The 16,528-nt window shown below is 39.0% G+C and overlaps 1 protein-coding gene across 1 annotated transcript in view; it reads right to left on the reverse strand.

The window, feature by feature from the left end:
- LOC138615727 (voltage-dependent T-type calcium channel subunit alpha-1I) overlaps positions 1–16,528 on the reverse strand; it is a 230,881-nt gene that overhangs the window by 36,632 nt on the left and 177,721 nt on the right. The window contains exons 22-28 of the mRNA XM_069689510.1: positions 12,178–12,356; positions 11,178–11,304; positions 9,958–10,083; positions 9,336–9,425; positions 5,227–5,419; positions 2,366–2,517; positions 149–258 (exon numbers count right to left, since the gene is read on the reverse strand). Of these exons, the coding sequence (XP_069545611.1) occupies positions 149–258; positions 2,366–2,517; positions 5,227–5,419; positions 9,336–9,425; positions 9,958–10,083; positions 11,178–11,304; positions 12,178–12,356 (977 nt within the window). The remainder of the gene's footprint in view (positions 1–148; positions 259–2,365; positions 2,518–5,226; positions 5,420–9,335; positions 9,426–9,957; positions 10,084–11,177; positions 11,305–12,177; positions 12,357–16,528) is intronic.

Genomic DNA, 16,528 nt, shown 5'->3' on the forward strand with positions numbered 1-16,528 from the left:
TGTCAGATAAAAGGCTGTGGTATATACTAATGATATGTCAAAGGTGCAAGGATTGTTTTGGTGCGGCGAGTAAATACTACCACCGATATTAGAAACTTTATAGACCTCAACACAAATATATAAAGACTGAATCCAGCTTGGAGTGTACCTGTCCTTGAAGAAGCGTCGAAAGCCAAAGGCTACCAGCTTCAGGGAGGCCTCAATCACAAAGGTGGAGGTGAAGAAGTAGTTGCAGTACTTCAGTGCAGTCTCCAGAGACTAACAGAGAGTAACGGTGGTTAGAGAGGGACAGAGGTTAGAAAGAAGAGACAGCAGCAGGAATACACAGGAAATATGCTTTGCATCTAATCTTACCTGTGATAAATGAATTATTTGTCCTTTATTCTGCAGTTCATATCAAGAAAAATGTCTTTGTCAACAGTAAAATATTGTAAACAGATCTGTTGAACTTTTTTTCATGTAAATAAAGAAAGAGAGAAATAACCAAAAATTAAAGGTCCCTCATCTCACACTTTTTTGGTGTTTTATTTTCAATCCTGATATCCACAATATTTTTTTTGTGGTTTTAAGTACCAACATCCATCTAAATATAATTATACCTTCTCTCCAAAGTTTTACAAGAACAGGCTGTCTTTAAGGCGCATTGATATGACACGACCCTCTATTCTGATTTGCTGACTCTTTTCTGAGACACATGCATAGCATGTTTGTGACATCACAAACTTATGGAAGTCAAAACAGTATTGGTATAGCATATTTACTCATAAAATCAAACTGGTGGTCATTCTTAAAATCCCCATTGAGTAAAGTCAAACATCTACCATTTCAGCTACATGTCTTCCTCTTGTATTTTCATAGGGCTTCAGTCAAATACTATTTGTTATGGGGTCATTTGGAGTGTCAGTAATGGTAAAGCTGGTGTAAACAGACAGAAAAGGTAAAGCTAACTGAAAATAAATGAGCTGTTTGGGTTGTCTGTGTGCAGCTACATAAGCTTCGAGTATCTTATACCTTTGGCGCAAGTTTATAGCTACTTGAGATCAGAAAAGTTTCAGTTCAGCATTAAGACCAGACAAATCGAGTTCCATTAACCTACATGTGCATGCAGCCCCAGGTCAGATATGTGAGACGGTCCAACACCATAATAAAACATCTCCTACACCTGGTTGATTTGAAAGTAGACTAATCAAATAGTTTCATTCCCTCATGCATAGGAAGTAATAATTTACTGTGAAATAAGTAACAGGTTATTTCAATTTCAATTTTTTTTCTTCTCCTGCATCTGTCTCTAACAATTATTTTTCATAACTAAAACTCCATTCTGACAGATTATTTGTATTCTAGCACTTGGATATATGTTGTGGGCCGTTTTGTTGCTGAATCAGAGCAGCAAGGTGACAGACTGCTTCTAGAAGTGCTTACTTTTAATCATCACAGCCTTGTGTCACGAGAATACCATGTCAGTGTCATGTTTTGCCTCACCAAGGCATGAAAAGTACATACATGTATTGTTAAGTAAAGAAGTCATGTGATTAGGTAAAGATTGATAGATTCTAAATTAGATTGAAAAAACTCTGGACTATCACCAAGCGGACTAGTGTTGGAGTCCATAAATCAGCGAAAGTCCAACTGGATTTAGTTAAAGAAAAGTAAATGTGTTACTGACATAATGCATTGTATTTAACTTATGTAATGTAATTACATGATGTACATAACATTACTTATTTTAACCATGGACTGTATAAAAAAAGTGGATGAAGCTTCAGGAACTAAAAAGATAAGCCAATGCAAAAGTGCCATAAAGTTAAATAGCACTGAGGACCACTAGAATTTTGCTCCCTTTTAACTTCACTCATGAAATACGAAGTCAATACGTTTTTTTCCACAAGTCATAATGGTGTTATTTGCTGAAATCACTCCTTCTTATTAGTTTTATGATGGTCAACCTGAAAATAATCCCAGCATTAAGTAAATATTAGGCCTCAAAAAGCGATTGGGGCGTGTCTGTTTCCTAATCCTAGCGTTTTGAGCCTTAACTTAATTTAACCATGTAATTGTATTGCCTTAAACTTAACCAATGATAACCGTGTCACATTAAACCTAAATCCTATTTTTTTTCTAAACCTAATCATGTGGTTTATGGTGCCAAAACCCAACACACCTTATGCTTTGCACCTCAGCGAGGCCAAACATGACACTGACATGGTATCCTCTTGTGGACTGAAGGGTGTATTTCCAGTTTTAGCATGGTGCCAGGCTGACCATCACAATTTATTCACAAGTCTTAAACAAGTCTGCTGTGTCAGCTTCAATCCAAAACCCTCAACCCAAGCAACCCGATATCCTCATCAAGAAGTGTCGTCACCTGTGGCTGGCTGAAGTGCTCCAGGGACATGGTGATGACATTAATGCAGATAATGAAGGTGATGACCAGGTCCAGGTAGTGGCTGGTACACAGAGTGTGGATAGCCAGGCGGGTACGACCGTAGGACGCATAGTATGGCAACTTCTGGGCCTCTGGACAGAGGAAAAAGTAAAAATTAAGAAGATAGAGAAATATCAGGACAAAAAAAGACAAGGCAAGGTTGTTGGTTCAGTGAGAGAGCAGGAAAAAAGATTGAAGGAAGAATCAAAGACAAAGGAGATGAAACACAAACTGACCGTGTTAATGTCAGAAACATACAGTGCATCCAGAAAGTATTCACAGCGCTTCACTTTTTACACATTGTTATGTTACAGCCTTATTCCAAAATGGATTAAATTATTTTTTTTCCTCAAAATTCAACACACAATATCCCATAATGACAAAGTGAAAATAGTTTGTTTAACATTTTTGCAAATCTATTAAAAATAAAGAACAAAAATATAACACGTACATAAGTATTCACAGCCTTTGCTCAATACTTTGTTGAAGCACCTTTGGCAGAAATTACAACTTCAAGTCTTTTTGAGTATGATGCTACAAGCTTGGCACCTATTCTTGGGCAGTTTCTCCCATTCTTCTTTGCAGGACCTCTCAGGCTACATCAGGTTGGATGGGGAGCATCGGTGCACAGCCATTTTCAGATCTCTCCAGAGATGTTCAATCAGGTTGAAGTCTGGGCTCTGGCTGGGCCACTCAAAGACATTCACAGTTGTCCCGAAGCCACTCCTTTGTTATCTTGGCTGTGTGCTTCGGGTCGTTGTCCTGTTGGAAGATGAACCTTCGCCCCAGTCTGAGGTCCAGAGCGCTCTGGAGAAGGTTTTCATCAAGGATGTCTCTGTACATTGCTGCATTCATCTTTCCCTCCATCCTGACTAGTCTCCCAGTTCCTGCCGCTGAAAAACATCCCCACAGCATGATGCTGCCACCACCATGCTTCACCGTAGAGATGGTGTTGGCCAGGTGATGAGCAGTGCCTGGTTTCCTCCAGACATGACGCTTGGCATTCAGGCCAAAGAGTTCAATCTTTGTTTCATCAGACCAGAGAATTTAGTTTCTCCTGGTCTGAGAGTCCTTCAGGTGCCTTTTAGTAAACTCCAGGTGGGCTGTCATGAGCCTTTTACTGAGGAGTGTCTTCCGTCTGGCCACTCTACCACACAGACCTGCTTGGTGGAGTGCTGCAGAGATGGCTGTCCTTCTGGAAGGTTCTCCTCTCTTTACAGAACAATGCTGGAGCTCTGTCAGAGTGACCATCGGGTTCTTGGTCACCTCCCTGACTGAGGCCCTTCTCCCCCGATGGCTCAGTTTGGCCGGGCGGCCGACTCTAGGAAGAGTCCTGGTGGTTCCAAACTTCTTCCATTTATGGATGATGGAGGCCACTGTGCTCATTGGGACCTTCAATGCTGCAGACATTTTTCTGTATCCTTCCCCAGATCTGTGCCTCGATACAATCCTGTCTCGGAGGTCTACAGACAATTCTTTGAACTTCATGGCTTGGTTTGTGCTCTGACATGCACTGTCAACTGTGGGACCTTATATAGACGGTGTGTGTCTTTCCAAATCATGTCCAATCAACTGAATTTACCACAGGTGGACTCCAATCAAGTTGTAGAAACATCTCAAGGATGATCAGTGGAAACAGGATGCACCTGTAATGGCAAAGGCTGTGAATACTTATGTACATGTGATTTTTTTTTGTTTTTGTTTTTTTGTTTTTGTTTTTGATTTTTAATAGATTTGCAAAAATTTCAAAAAACTTTATTTCACGTCGTCATTGTGGGGTATTGTGTGTAGAATTTTGAGGGGAAAAATGAATTGAATCCATTCTGGAATAAGGCTGTAATATAACAAAATGTGGAAAAAGTGAAGCGCTGTGAATACTTTCCGGATGCACTGTAAATGGGGCGCGTGAAGGACAAGAGGGAGCAAGGGAATTTGAGATATGGCAAAGAGAGATAAACATGTTCAATTAAGAAAAAGCAATGTAAGCTGAAAAATATTTATGTGATGATCAATTTATGCCAAGAGGAGAAAAAATAGCAGCAGAAGAAGTGAATAAAAGGCAAAGAAGGAGATAAAAGTGAGCTAATATGAAGAGAAAACTTTGATAAATGTGTGAGCAAGGTTAAGTGGTTTTAAATGAGGTGAAATAATGACTCATTCAAAGTCATATTATCCTGTGTAATATAAAATATCAAATTAGAAGCCTTGGGTATTTGCCATTTGGATCGTACCCAAGAAGGAGTGCAGTCTTTCAACGCTGCGAGGCAACTATTAACTTATTATTTTACAATATTAACTTGCTGAATTGCACATTATTCTGAAATGGCAAACATTTATAGGAGAAGACATTACTTCTTTAGATTTATATGTATATTCTTATGAACTGTATATTTCGCCTATTCATGTCTTCTTGGTGGCATTTCCTCTTTTGATTTATTGTTCCCCCACTGCGACTATCCTTCTCTTCCAATAGGACTCCTCTGATCCCTCCACCATCCATTCTTCTCTCCACGCAATCTTTGCTCTCATCTTTCCTTCCCAGGAGGTTTATGTGTCCCATCCTCCTTCCTTCCATCTCTCCTTATATCCCTTGACTCTTTCCATTAATCTCACTTTTTTACCTCCTGACTCTACTTCCCCTTCTTTTTTATTTCACCCTTCATTTTCCTCCTTGTCTTCCTTCTCTTATTCATTAAATATTCTCTCATCAGCCCTTTTTATGCCTCAAGGCCTCATATTCCTCCCAATTCCCATCTGTCCCTCTATCTCCCTTCTGCTTCCTTCATCCCCTGTGATCTTACTTCTCCTCTTCTTCTCCATGCGACGCTGGCGTTTCTCCTCCCGTCGCCTGGCCTCCTCCACCTCCTGGTGCTGCCGACACTTGTGGAAGTTCTCCACCACCACGCCCACAAACATGTTGAGGACGAAGAAGCTGACAATCAGGAGGAAGGAGATGAAGTACAGCAGCATCCATGGATTGTTGTTGGTCACCGGCTGTGGGAGAAGAGGAAGTTCGGGAGAAGAGAAAGAAAAGAGAGATTAGATGAAAAGGGACTGAAGAAAAAAACCAGAAAATAGCTTGTCAAGGAAAGTGAAAACCAAAGCAAGAACTGGAAGGAATTATTCAGACATTAAAGGGAAGAAAGGGACAGTGATTATGAGGCTGTATGTTGTTATGGAAAATATCACCATAGATGTGTAAAAAAAAGTATTTAACGATAAAGAAATCGATCCAAAAGTAGAAAATAAAACAGGTAAAGAAAAAGAAACAGAAGGAATGTAAACATTTTATTTAAAAAAAAAGATTGAAAGAAAACAATGAGAAGTGTTGTAGAAAATGCAGAGAGTAGAGCTGCGTAAGGAATTGTAAATGAGCCACAGGGAAGGTTCAGGAAGCCAGCCACATCTGGAAACCTTCCAGCCACCTCTAAGCTACCAATGTGGTGAATATAAAGAGATTATTTAAATGAGTTGTGGAAGTATGATGTTGAATTGGACAGAAGTTTAAAAAGCCGGTTCAGACAATTCTAACAGCAATATGCAGTCACACAGTGAAAACATACAGTTTAAGAACAAGGAAGTGGATGCAAATTAGACTGGATGGAAATAAGAGGCAAATTATATGTGGCATAGGCCTGTCACAATTATTACATAATCACCTGATCTTGATTATTTTAACTGATCATAATCATTTTGCATATTTGTAACAATCGTTTCCATTCATTTTTATAAATCCAGTTGGATGAAACCAACAGAAATGTCATATTTCCTTCAGAATTTCCACATCGTCTTTCCATGTTTGAGGTTTGACTCATGCTCTTTTAATGGTGTTATCTCATTGCACCTTCTCCTACAATGGTTTAATGGAAGAATCAGTGCCTCCACAGTAAAAATGTTGTTTTGATTATTGGTTGTTATTTATTCATTACCATGACAGCCTGTTATATAAAAAAAGAAAATGCTCATAGTTCTTTCAATTGTGGGGAAATTCATTTACATTGTTTAAGTGCTTGAAGTTCCAATCATTTCTAAAGCAATATTCATGCAACAGAGGCAATAAAAAGGTGGTATTGACTGATTCACGTCAATTTGAAGCCTCTTTTTGATCTGCAACTATTTGCCCTGTTAAAGTCACGGCATTACAAGCTAATACAAATTTAACACTTCCTTTATGTGTTTCAAATTAAAAGCCATCTAGTGTTTCAATAGTCAGATAAACAATTTTTTTTAACAAGGCTTTTATTGTGAAACATTTGCAGGAACCTATTCTCACTAAAAATAGACAATCACACATATAAATATAAAACAACTGTTGAAAACAGCACAATTCCCTTGCTGACTTAATCCAGTTAAGGCAATTATGATATCTAGGTTATATTATTGACTATTCTATGTAAACCTGCCACCATATTTATCAGTGTGTTGTACTGCATCAACAAATACCATTGCACCCCTGTCCCAACCATTTCTGCAACTGTGTTACTGCTGATCTTAAATAGCCTACAAATGTTCTTAAGCCGACTCCCATCATTATTATGTGTCACAATCTGTTTTGTTTTAAAAATGTGTCCTTGCCAAAACATTAGACATAACCATGGCAAAAACCTTAGTTATGTATTTAGCTTGGAAATTACACGTCACCACATCTGTCACAGGTAAGCTGAGTTTTGTTGCAGTGAGGTTGTATTTTAAGGCATGTCTAAGATAAAACTGTAATATATAGAACTACGATGTTGCACAGGGGTCAGTCTTGTGGTTTTCCGTAAAAGGAATCACTATATATTTGAATAGATACTGTAAAAGCTGTATTACTTGTGTAGTTCTACATTTTGTTTCACAGTATTAGTTTACAGAACACATTCCAGAGGGCTGTTTGAAAATCAGTTCCTGGATTGTTTTGTGACTGTAATACATTTATTAAGCAGCGACTGATGGCTACTCATCTTTTAGTATTTTTTTAGATGCATACAAATTTGACATTGAGTACTCTCACTATGGGCAGTCCTCCAATTAACCAGTCACCAATCAGAAAAGATGACAGGCAATAAAAGGATAGGCAGAAGACAGAGACAATGTAAGAACAAGTCAGGGATGACTGGGTGTAGAGGTAATTATTGGAGGAACTCATTTACAAAAAAAAAATCAAGTTGAGGTGCATTAAACTAGAGATGAGAGTCAGATTTTCAATTTGGAGGAGTGCTGAGTGTTGAAAGCGTAGGGTGGAATGGAAATGGGATTAGTCAGTCAGGGCCATATTGGACTGCAGTGAGGTTTCTCCCTGAGGCAGGGAAAGTGAATCATCCAGAATAATGCATGTGCTTTAATAGATTCTCTAATAGATTTTCAAATAAACCAATTTGAAATGTGTTCACTTTGTAGCCACTACAGAAGACTAATTTGCATCAAGTTATTGGAGTTTGACGTCAGTTGTGTGGATGTGTGTGTTATCTGTGAGGTTAAGGAGATGTTAACTCTAAATTCCTTTGAACCAGTACATTATATTAGAATTGGAAAACTATGATTCGCAACCCCTAACTCCTCTCTTCCGGTTAATGAGTTTATGTTTGATTGAATGATGGGATATTAAACCATGAGACAGGAAACTACAGTATTCACAATGGTGTCAATAAAGCACAAAAAAATTAATTACCAGGATGGAGCTAAATTTCTTTCGATAGAAAATGTGAAATCAGGGTTTCTACATGTGTGGATAGTTCGGTTGTTTTAAAAGAAAGCACTGAGCCTGAAGGCAAAGCTCTTAATTTGAAAGTCAAACCAGGATCCAACCCTCATTTATAATCATAAGCTTAATCATTTCAATAAAATATGTCATATGAAGTTCAAGCAACTTAAATAACTTCTCTTTGGAGGGTGTTTGGGTTAAATTATAAAAGATGTTAGGGCACTTTTGCTTATATTCAAAAGTTAACAGTAGACAGGCAATAAAATGATGCCAGGGTGAAGAGGGGTGAGATTCAAGCAAAGGACTGGGTTTAAATCAGTTGTAAGTAGGGCGAAGAAATAATGTAACAATTAATAGTTACATTTTCTTTTACTGGTCATTTTATGCCACTATTAAAGTATAGGCCCAATCATAACTTAATAATACCTTTTATAAAGAAAAAGGGTTATTTTTCTGACATTAAACATAGAAACAGGAATTAAGGGCAGATATGACATGAATAGCAAATTAAAGATATAAAATTTACAAAAACCTACTGACAATCACATGTACCAATAATCAAAATAAACATTGTCCTTTGGAGGCATTGGTGTGGGCCATTGAACCAAAGCAGAAGAAGGGGGCAGATTGAGATGGAATCAGTAAAAGCGTCAAACCTGAAACGATGGAAAATAACGTGGAACCTGATGAAAATATGACATTTCTTTTAGTTTTTTTTTTTTTTTTTTTTTTTTTATACAGATGAGTGGAAACAAGTCTGATGATTAAACAAATGAATTGCAGTCAGCTCAAATATTACAATCAGGCCATTGTGTAATATTTGTGTCCCTTAGATGACTAACCCATCCCTATACTACTATATTTCAGGGATAGTTTATTGGAAATCTGGAGTAGAAGGTGATGTTCCTTTGCCCCGTTAGATTTAAAATCTGTCTATAGACGTTTGAAGTGGTTTGGTGAGTTGATCGGGATGTCTCCCAGATGTGTAGGTGTTCTAAGGACAGCCGACTGTGTAGACGTCCAGGGGACCAGAAGGCCTAAGAAAGTGTGGGATTTCCAAACAAGAGTTGCAGGATGAAGCTGCATGTCAACCTCACTGCTTAGTAGGCTGCCACTTCAAAGTGGACCCAAACAAGTTGTGGAAAATGGATGGATGGTGAATAAGGAGCTCTACAATCTGCATGTTGGAATGTCAGTGTAAATATGCACGCATGTATTTGTCATTACCTGCTGGTCAATTCCCACTGCATCCAGTCCATGGTACATGATGTTGACCCAGCCGTCCTTTGATGCCAGCACAAACAGGGACATAAGAGCCTGTAGGGGACACACACACACACACACACACACACACACACACACACACACACACACACACACACACACACACACACACACACACACACACACACACACACACACACACACACACACACACACACACACACACACACACACACACACACACACACACACAGAGTATCAACAAAACACACCAGCAAAACAGCAAAACTGTATTCACTCCTTAATGGCCTGGTGCTACTGATTCATACATTCTGTTATTACTCATCTGTTTTTATTGTTTGATTGTATGTTGTAGTAATGAAGGCAAATAGACATTTCTACTTTTCTTCTTACATTTGCAATCGTAATTACTCTTCCTAAATATGATTTGTAAGAGCCTAAACATGCTACGTTCTTTAAGTTATCCCTCTGCAGTATACATTTTTGTCCTAAAGAGTGTCCTACTTATTATGATCCTTTGTAGGAGAATTGTTTGTGTTTATATCTAGTTGAATAAGTTGAAAATGCAAAAATGCAGCCATAATGTATTTTTTCCCTCGTGTACCTGTCCAAGGTTGTCAAAGTTGTATTTGTGGTGAACCCATCGATAGTTGGCAGCCAGGCAGTCAGATTTGTTGGTGATGTTCTTCACATCGAATCCCACACAGTAGTAGAACTTGCCTTTGAAGAGCTTGGAAGGAAAAAACACACACACACACACACACACACACACACACACACACACACACACACACACACACACACACACACACACACACACACACACACACAGAAGAGTATGAGAGACAGAGGCACACGAAGATACACTTTGATGAAGCGATGACAACACCTGTGCGCGTGGCCACATCACTCGCGCAGCTTTTGAAGTAATTTCATAATTAGCATAGGTAAGTAATGCGTGGATGAAGCTTCACTGAAGACATGAAAAAGCACTTGACATCAGCAGTGTGGTTTCTCCTCAGAAAAGGCATTTTTAATTTTCAGTCATCAAAGCCGGGAGTGAGTAAAATAATACATAACGACAGACGCAGAGAGAATAATAACCTGAGATGACGTGCAGGGGAGCAGAGTGGGATTGACAACTAGATAAAGAAGGAAATACAGACTGCTCTGAAGAAATAGGAATTGGGAAATCAATCAGCTGCAAATTTGAAAGAATGAAAGCTATACAACACTAATGATATAGCCTGGTGAGGGAAATATTGTGAATACTGACACATTTAGGGTTGGTTAACTTTGGTTTAATGGGCTGTTTATGACAATACAGTGAAAGTGAATTATTGAGGCGAGCTTTATATTGTTTATTGCTGTTTTTGCATCGATACAATATCACACAATATATCCTATTGTACGCTGCATCCTCTCTATTTGAGTCCCATAACTTTATTCCAAAAGTAAAAGTACATATTTGCTTCTACTGGACTAAAAGTTTGTGGATCATTATATGATAATGTAAAGGGATATGTGAAGAGCAAAACTCGCACCCATTAGATTTCTGCATGGTATTATGTTGCCTTTGTACCTGTTCCTGTTGGATACGACTCTAAATGGTCTCTTTAGCCATTCTGGAAGAACGCAATGTCTTGTTTAATTCTTCATTTCCTGTATTTAGCTTTTGCTTCAGATGGTAGTTGAGGGCATAAATGTGGCCCTGAGAGCATATTTCTACTTAATTCTCAATAAAATCTTCAAAATAGTTAAACAAACAAGTAAGCAAGACAGAAAATGTTAGATGGAGAGCATAGGCTTCTTGAAGATGTTTACCTGAACACCGAGAATGCCAAAGATGATGAAAAAGGCGCAGCAGATGAGGACGATGTTGCCGATGGGCTTGAGAGATGTGATGAGGGTCTCGACCACCAGCTTCAGACCCGGAGCCCTGCTGATCACCCTGAAAGACAACCAGAGAAGAGAGATAGGAAGACAGCGAGACAGAAAAATTAAAAAAAAGTAAAAAAATGAAATGTAATAAAGAAACCAAGGCACAATTTAAACATGAAAACTTAGAATGTAAAACAAAAGACATCTCAATATAGTGAAAAGCAACAATTAAAAGAGCGCTCGAATTCACTTAGAGACAGCAGATATGAGACAGTTTTATTATCCCAGTTAACTGTCCTGTCAATTAACGTCAGGCAAAACCTGGGGGATGGGAACACCCAGGGCTGCCAGAAAAGCGTCACAAAATGAATAAAGAGAAAAGCAGGAAAAAAGAAAATCTGCTTCATACAATTTCTGTTTAATTTTTCATACATTCTCTGGATCTTTGCCTTTCCTTTTATAAACTATAAAGGGAAAAAAATGCCGTATTTAAGTTGTTACAAGTTTCAATTCAAATGCTCAAAATTCATGAACACAATGTTTGTGGTGTGTAATAAATACTACTAATAAGCATGCAGTAGAACAACAGTGTCAAATTTAAAGCAGTAGAGCAAATTACTAAAACATGAACATTTTCTCACTACAGCGCACTTAAGTGCTTTATACATGCCTAGAATGCACTGCTTTCCAAATTACTAAATAGCTGACTCAGTCTTGAGGGAACAGTCTGATAGTTTTGAAAATTATGTGTTTGCTTTCTGTTCAATGAGCAGATCGATACCACTTCCATGAAGCTTCTGCGAACAGTTGATTCGCTGACCTGACTCTGATCCAAAGGAACAAAATCTGCCAAGCAGCGCCTCTGAAGCTCACTAATTAACATGTTATATCATATTTGTTTAATAAAGTGTAAAATACAATCATGAGTGTTTGTTCTTCTAACCTGAGAGGACGCAGTGTCCTGAGCAACCTGAGAACACGGAGAACGCCCAAGATCTTAGCCCCGCCCGCCATGGACACCACGATGTCAATCAGAGACACAAACACCAGGAAACCGTCGAGAATGTTCCAGCTGCTCCTCAGATAGGCCTTCTCCCCCAAGTACAGACCCATGGACACCACCTGGGGAGATGAAGGGAGACGGAGGCTGAAACCCACACAGGTCATGTAATGGTGTCCAGATGCACACATGCACAAACTCTTTGATATTCAGATGTCTTGTAAGTCCTCTCAAACGGGTATTTCATTTCATATCAGAGGAAAGGAGAGGAGAGGAGAGAGAGGAGAGGAGAGGAGAGGAGAGGAGAGGAGAGGAGAGGAGAGGAAAGGAAAGGAAAGGAAAGGAAAGGAAAGGAAAGGAAAGGAAAGGAAAGGAAAGGAAAGGAAAGGAAAGGAAAGGAAAGGAAAGGAAAGGAAAGGAAAGGAAAGGAAAGGAAAGGAAAGGAAAGGAAAGGAAAGGAAAGGAAATGATGGAAGGAGGAGAAAGAAGACAAGCAACAGCTCTTAAACAAAATAAGAGAAGGAAAACTGAAAACAGATTGAAAAACATAATTTCTACCATAAGTGAACTGTGGGAATTTTCAGCCTGTGTTCTTATGCAAATATGGTGACTGGAACGATGTGAATCTACAGAGAAATCAAAGCCTATGGATTTGTTTGTGTAGTTAATCCCAATTTTGCTGACTGTAAGGTAACTGAAGGAAATGTCAATAATTAAAACCAAAAAAAAAAATACTTTTATTGTAGACAAACAAACTGCTGATGGGGCAGTGAGCCACTTCAGATGGTCTTTAAAAATCCTCTGAAATCAGACACTGCTTCACAGACAAACTATTCTGACATGGAGGTTAACATACTAAGCTAAGCTAAATTAAGGTCAGGAGCTGCACAATTTGTATTCTCCTGGTTTAACAGTTGTGGTCCCAGCTGCATGTCTCGCTCAGCAGGTCGAGCTGTGATGGTGACCTAACAAGAAAGGAATGAAGAGAATATCCTACGAGGAAACAAGGGTATGGGTGAGACCAACAATTTTGAAGAAACAGTGAGGCAGCTATTAGTTGGAGAACTGAAAGGCAGAAGAGAAAAAAATAGAAAGTTTTGAGATTAAAAAGAGTTGGTGCAGGTGAAGGGAAAGTTACATGGCAGATGTTTGTGTGCGACATCATTTGACACCTGCCAGGGGCTTTCATGGTTTGAACACCTTGGTGTGGCTGTCATGTCACAACAGAAAACTGCAAGATACAGCCAGCTCCTCTGCCTTGTTGTGCAGAAAATGCCACCAGAGAAAGAAAGAAAAAAAGATAGAACGTTCTGGAAAAGTTGGTGTTGATGTGTATGCAGGCATTGTACTGTAATGCAATTGACAGAAGATCAAATAAACTCAAGGGGTCTATCTTACAAAGTGGCATCAATTGCAAAGCGAGCATCTTTGCTCAGTTTCACATTCAGCGCTCACGTTTAAATAGTTATTGCACTTTGTGCCAATGGGCGTGTTGGTCCTAGAATGAGGTGTAATCAGGCTCACTGTTGGTGCACCAACAGGAATTGCATGAACCAGGTGTTAAATTGATGGTGCAGTATTTTACTGTTATTTTAAGAGTATGTTATTAAGATAACAATATTCAAATATATTCAATATTTGACACAGCATGCATACTCTCTGCTTGTTACACACACAGGGACATGCAGCAGAGCACAAACATACAAAAGATTAAAAATAAAAAGATTACAATGTGAAAAGATTATAATTGTGTACATCAATCTGCACACGAGCAGATCCGTTTCCTTTGCAGACAAACGCTTCCTTTCCTTCCCCACTGTGACGTGACCCATTGTTTTGAGATCAGTCATCGCCATCTCGCTATTTTGGAGTCAGGAGGAACAAGCAGTGAAATTGACTTGATCTGATTGGGAACCCGAGGACACTACGTCCTGACAACACTACCCCCCCTGTCAGTCAAACGGACACGCCACCGTATATACCGCTTATGAGGCCGAATATCTAATTAATGATGGGATTATTTACAGATGGAGCACCAGAAAGCTAATAAGGAGTGTCTCTGGTGAATGTCACCAAATTGAATTGCAGAAAAAAATACAGATTGTACTACACAAGAGAAGTTGAATGGAAGTCTATGGGGCTGGAGGCTTTTTGTAGCCACACTCAGGGCTCTCGGTGGTTTCGCACTTTATGGCACTTCCGCATTAGCCTTACTCAGTCAGATCCCGAAGCTACGTTCACTTTCATTCCTGCAATTTGATCCATTTCTATGCCATGGATGTGTAGGAACCGCATGCTTTTCTGTCTTATTTTGCTTTCTTTATATATAGTTGATTGATCAGTCATGCGAAAGATACTATGTATACAAAACAACATTTTTACACAATACCATATTTACTGGCAATGGATGTAACAATGATAAATATGAATTACCCTTTACACAAAAAATGCAATACAGTACAGTCTTCCATTGAAATCACCCATGAGTAAATAGGCTGAATATTAGTTTTCTCTTACAAAACAATGGCAACAGACAAGATGCCCACATTATAAAACCTACAAATAGGCAATAAATCCTATTGCAGCTCACTGCATTGTGCAAAAAATATTCAAATATGTATATGTATTCCTTTAAGAAACTGAGTGAAGTGGATTTCAAAGCCTTCCCCCCGTTACAGTCACCACTTCGACAGCAACAGCTTTCTTAACAAAGTAGTGCTTCCTTTCAGAGACATTATTACAAGAATAGAGTTTAACTTTAGCCCTGCCTTCTGAAAAGTGCGTGCATAAAACTCTGCTGTTGCATTGCGTGTTGGAAGCACTTGACAATTTATTCCACCTCTGTGCAATCACCAACACTGTCACCACAGTAACTCAAAGTGAGTGATGACAGCTGCGATGGGGGAAGCGCGGTAACAGACGCTGCCATATCAACAGTTGCCAGTACATTCAAACTCTGTAAAAATAGAGGCTCGGTGATAAAATGTGGAAAAAAAAAAAAGTGTGTGAGAGAGAAAAACAGCCGGATAATAAGAGAAGGATGAATAACAACATATGGATCTATGTATCAGAAAACTAGCGGAAGTGTTTTTTTTAACAGAATCCCATACAATGTTTTTTTATGAACAGTCTCGCTGCCTTTTTTCGACTGCTAACGTTCAAAATCTCTCCGTGAGAAGTGGCGAGTCGCTGTCTTCTCCTATGTGGTGGATCTTTTGTCATGTTTTGACAGGCTGGATGGGGAGTTTTAATATGTCTGCTCTGTTATTAATAGCAGTCGGCTATACTGAAGCCCCTTTGGGACTAATGCAATCCCGCGGGGCCTCCATTAAGCTGATCAAATATCACCATGATAAAACATGATGCATGGGAAATCTATAGCAATGCCAGCTCTATTATCAAAGCCTTGCTCTTCTCTCACCCTAGCAGCTATCGATTGGCTGAGAGGGTGAGTATGTCACAATATATTACAAATTAAATCATATTCAAACTTCATTTGCAATTTGATTTAGCAGACAGTAATTATTCTACTTGTTGATATTGTGTTTTTGGAATCTGATGTGTAAAATGGGATTATATTTGCTCACACTGCCACACTTTGGCTTGAATATGACCATAATGCACCTCTGATGGCTGTACACTCTACTTTTTACATTTTATTCCACCAATTTTGTAACACTTTAGATCATCTTGAAGACAGTCCTTTCCTTGTATGTGACCACATAAGTCGGTCATAATCATGAAGAATCAGAACTGTTGAACCTCGGAACGAAATGAAAAAAGTATTGTAAAAATGTAAAACAACAAAAAAGTAATGTCGTAACTGCAGCGTTTAGGTTTTTACGTCCGTGGACAGCTGAAGACTTAAACTCAGAAACTGCAGACTTCCCTGTGCTTCCACTACAACTGGGGCTATGCATACAAGGACATATTCCACACATGCCCACCAGAAAACATGATGGTGACCTCAATGGTGACAGCAGAAGAAAAGAAAGGACACATGATGAAACATACATCACGCTGACACACGTGGATCTATGCAGAAACGTGGAAACAATAAATCGGTCTTTGCCCACTTTTCTTCGCAGAAGTGAGCAAAGTAGCAGGCGAGTTAACTTCAGATCATCTACATCTTGCTGTGTTGTGATTACAGAGGTCCAAATGTGAGCTGGTTCTGGGCAAAGAATCAGCTCCATGTCGTTAAGCCCACATAATTAGTTTTGACAGCACACCTCTGTCTGCACGTTCGGCCTCTCTTGGGTCCGACACTGACCATGGCAGCCAAACGAAAACT

Source organism: Brachyistius frenatus, unplaced genomic scaffold (assembly GCF_029030835.1).
Source record: "Brachyistius frenatus isolate BFR_SWC_R1_liver_20210118 unplaced genomic scaffold, ASM2903083v1 Contig_7, whole genome shotgun sequence".
NCBI classification, from domain to species: Eukaryota; Metazoa; Chordata; class Actinopteri; family Embiotocidae; genus Brachyistius; species Brachyistius frenatus.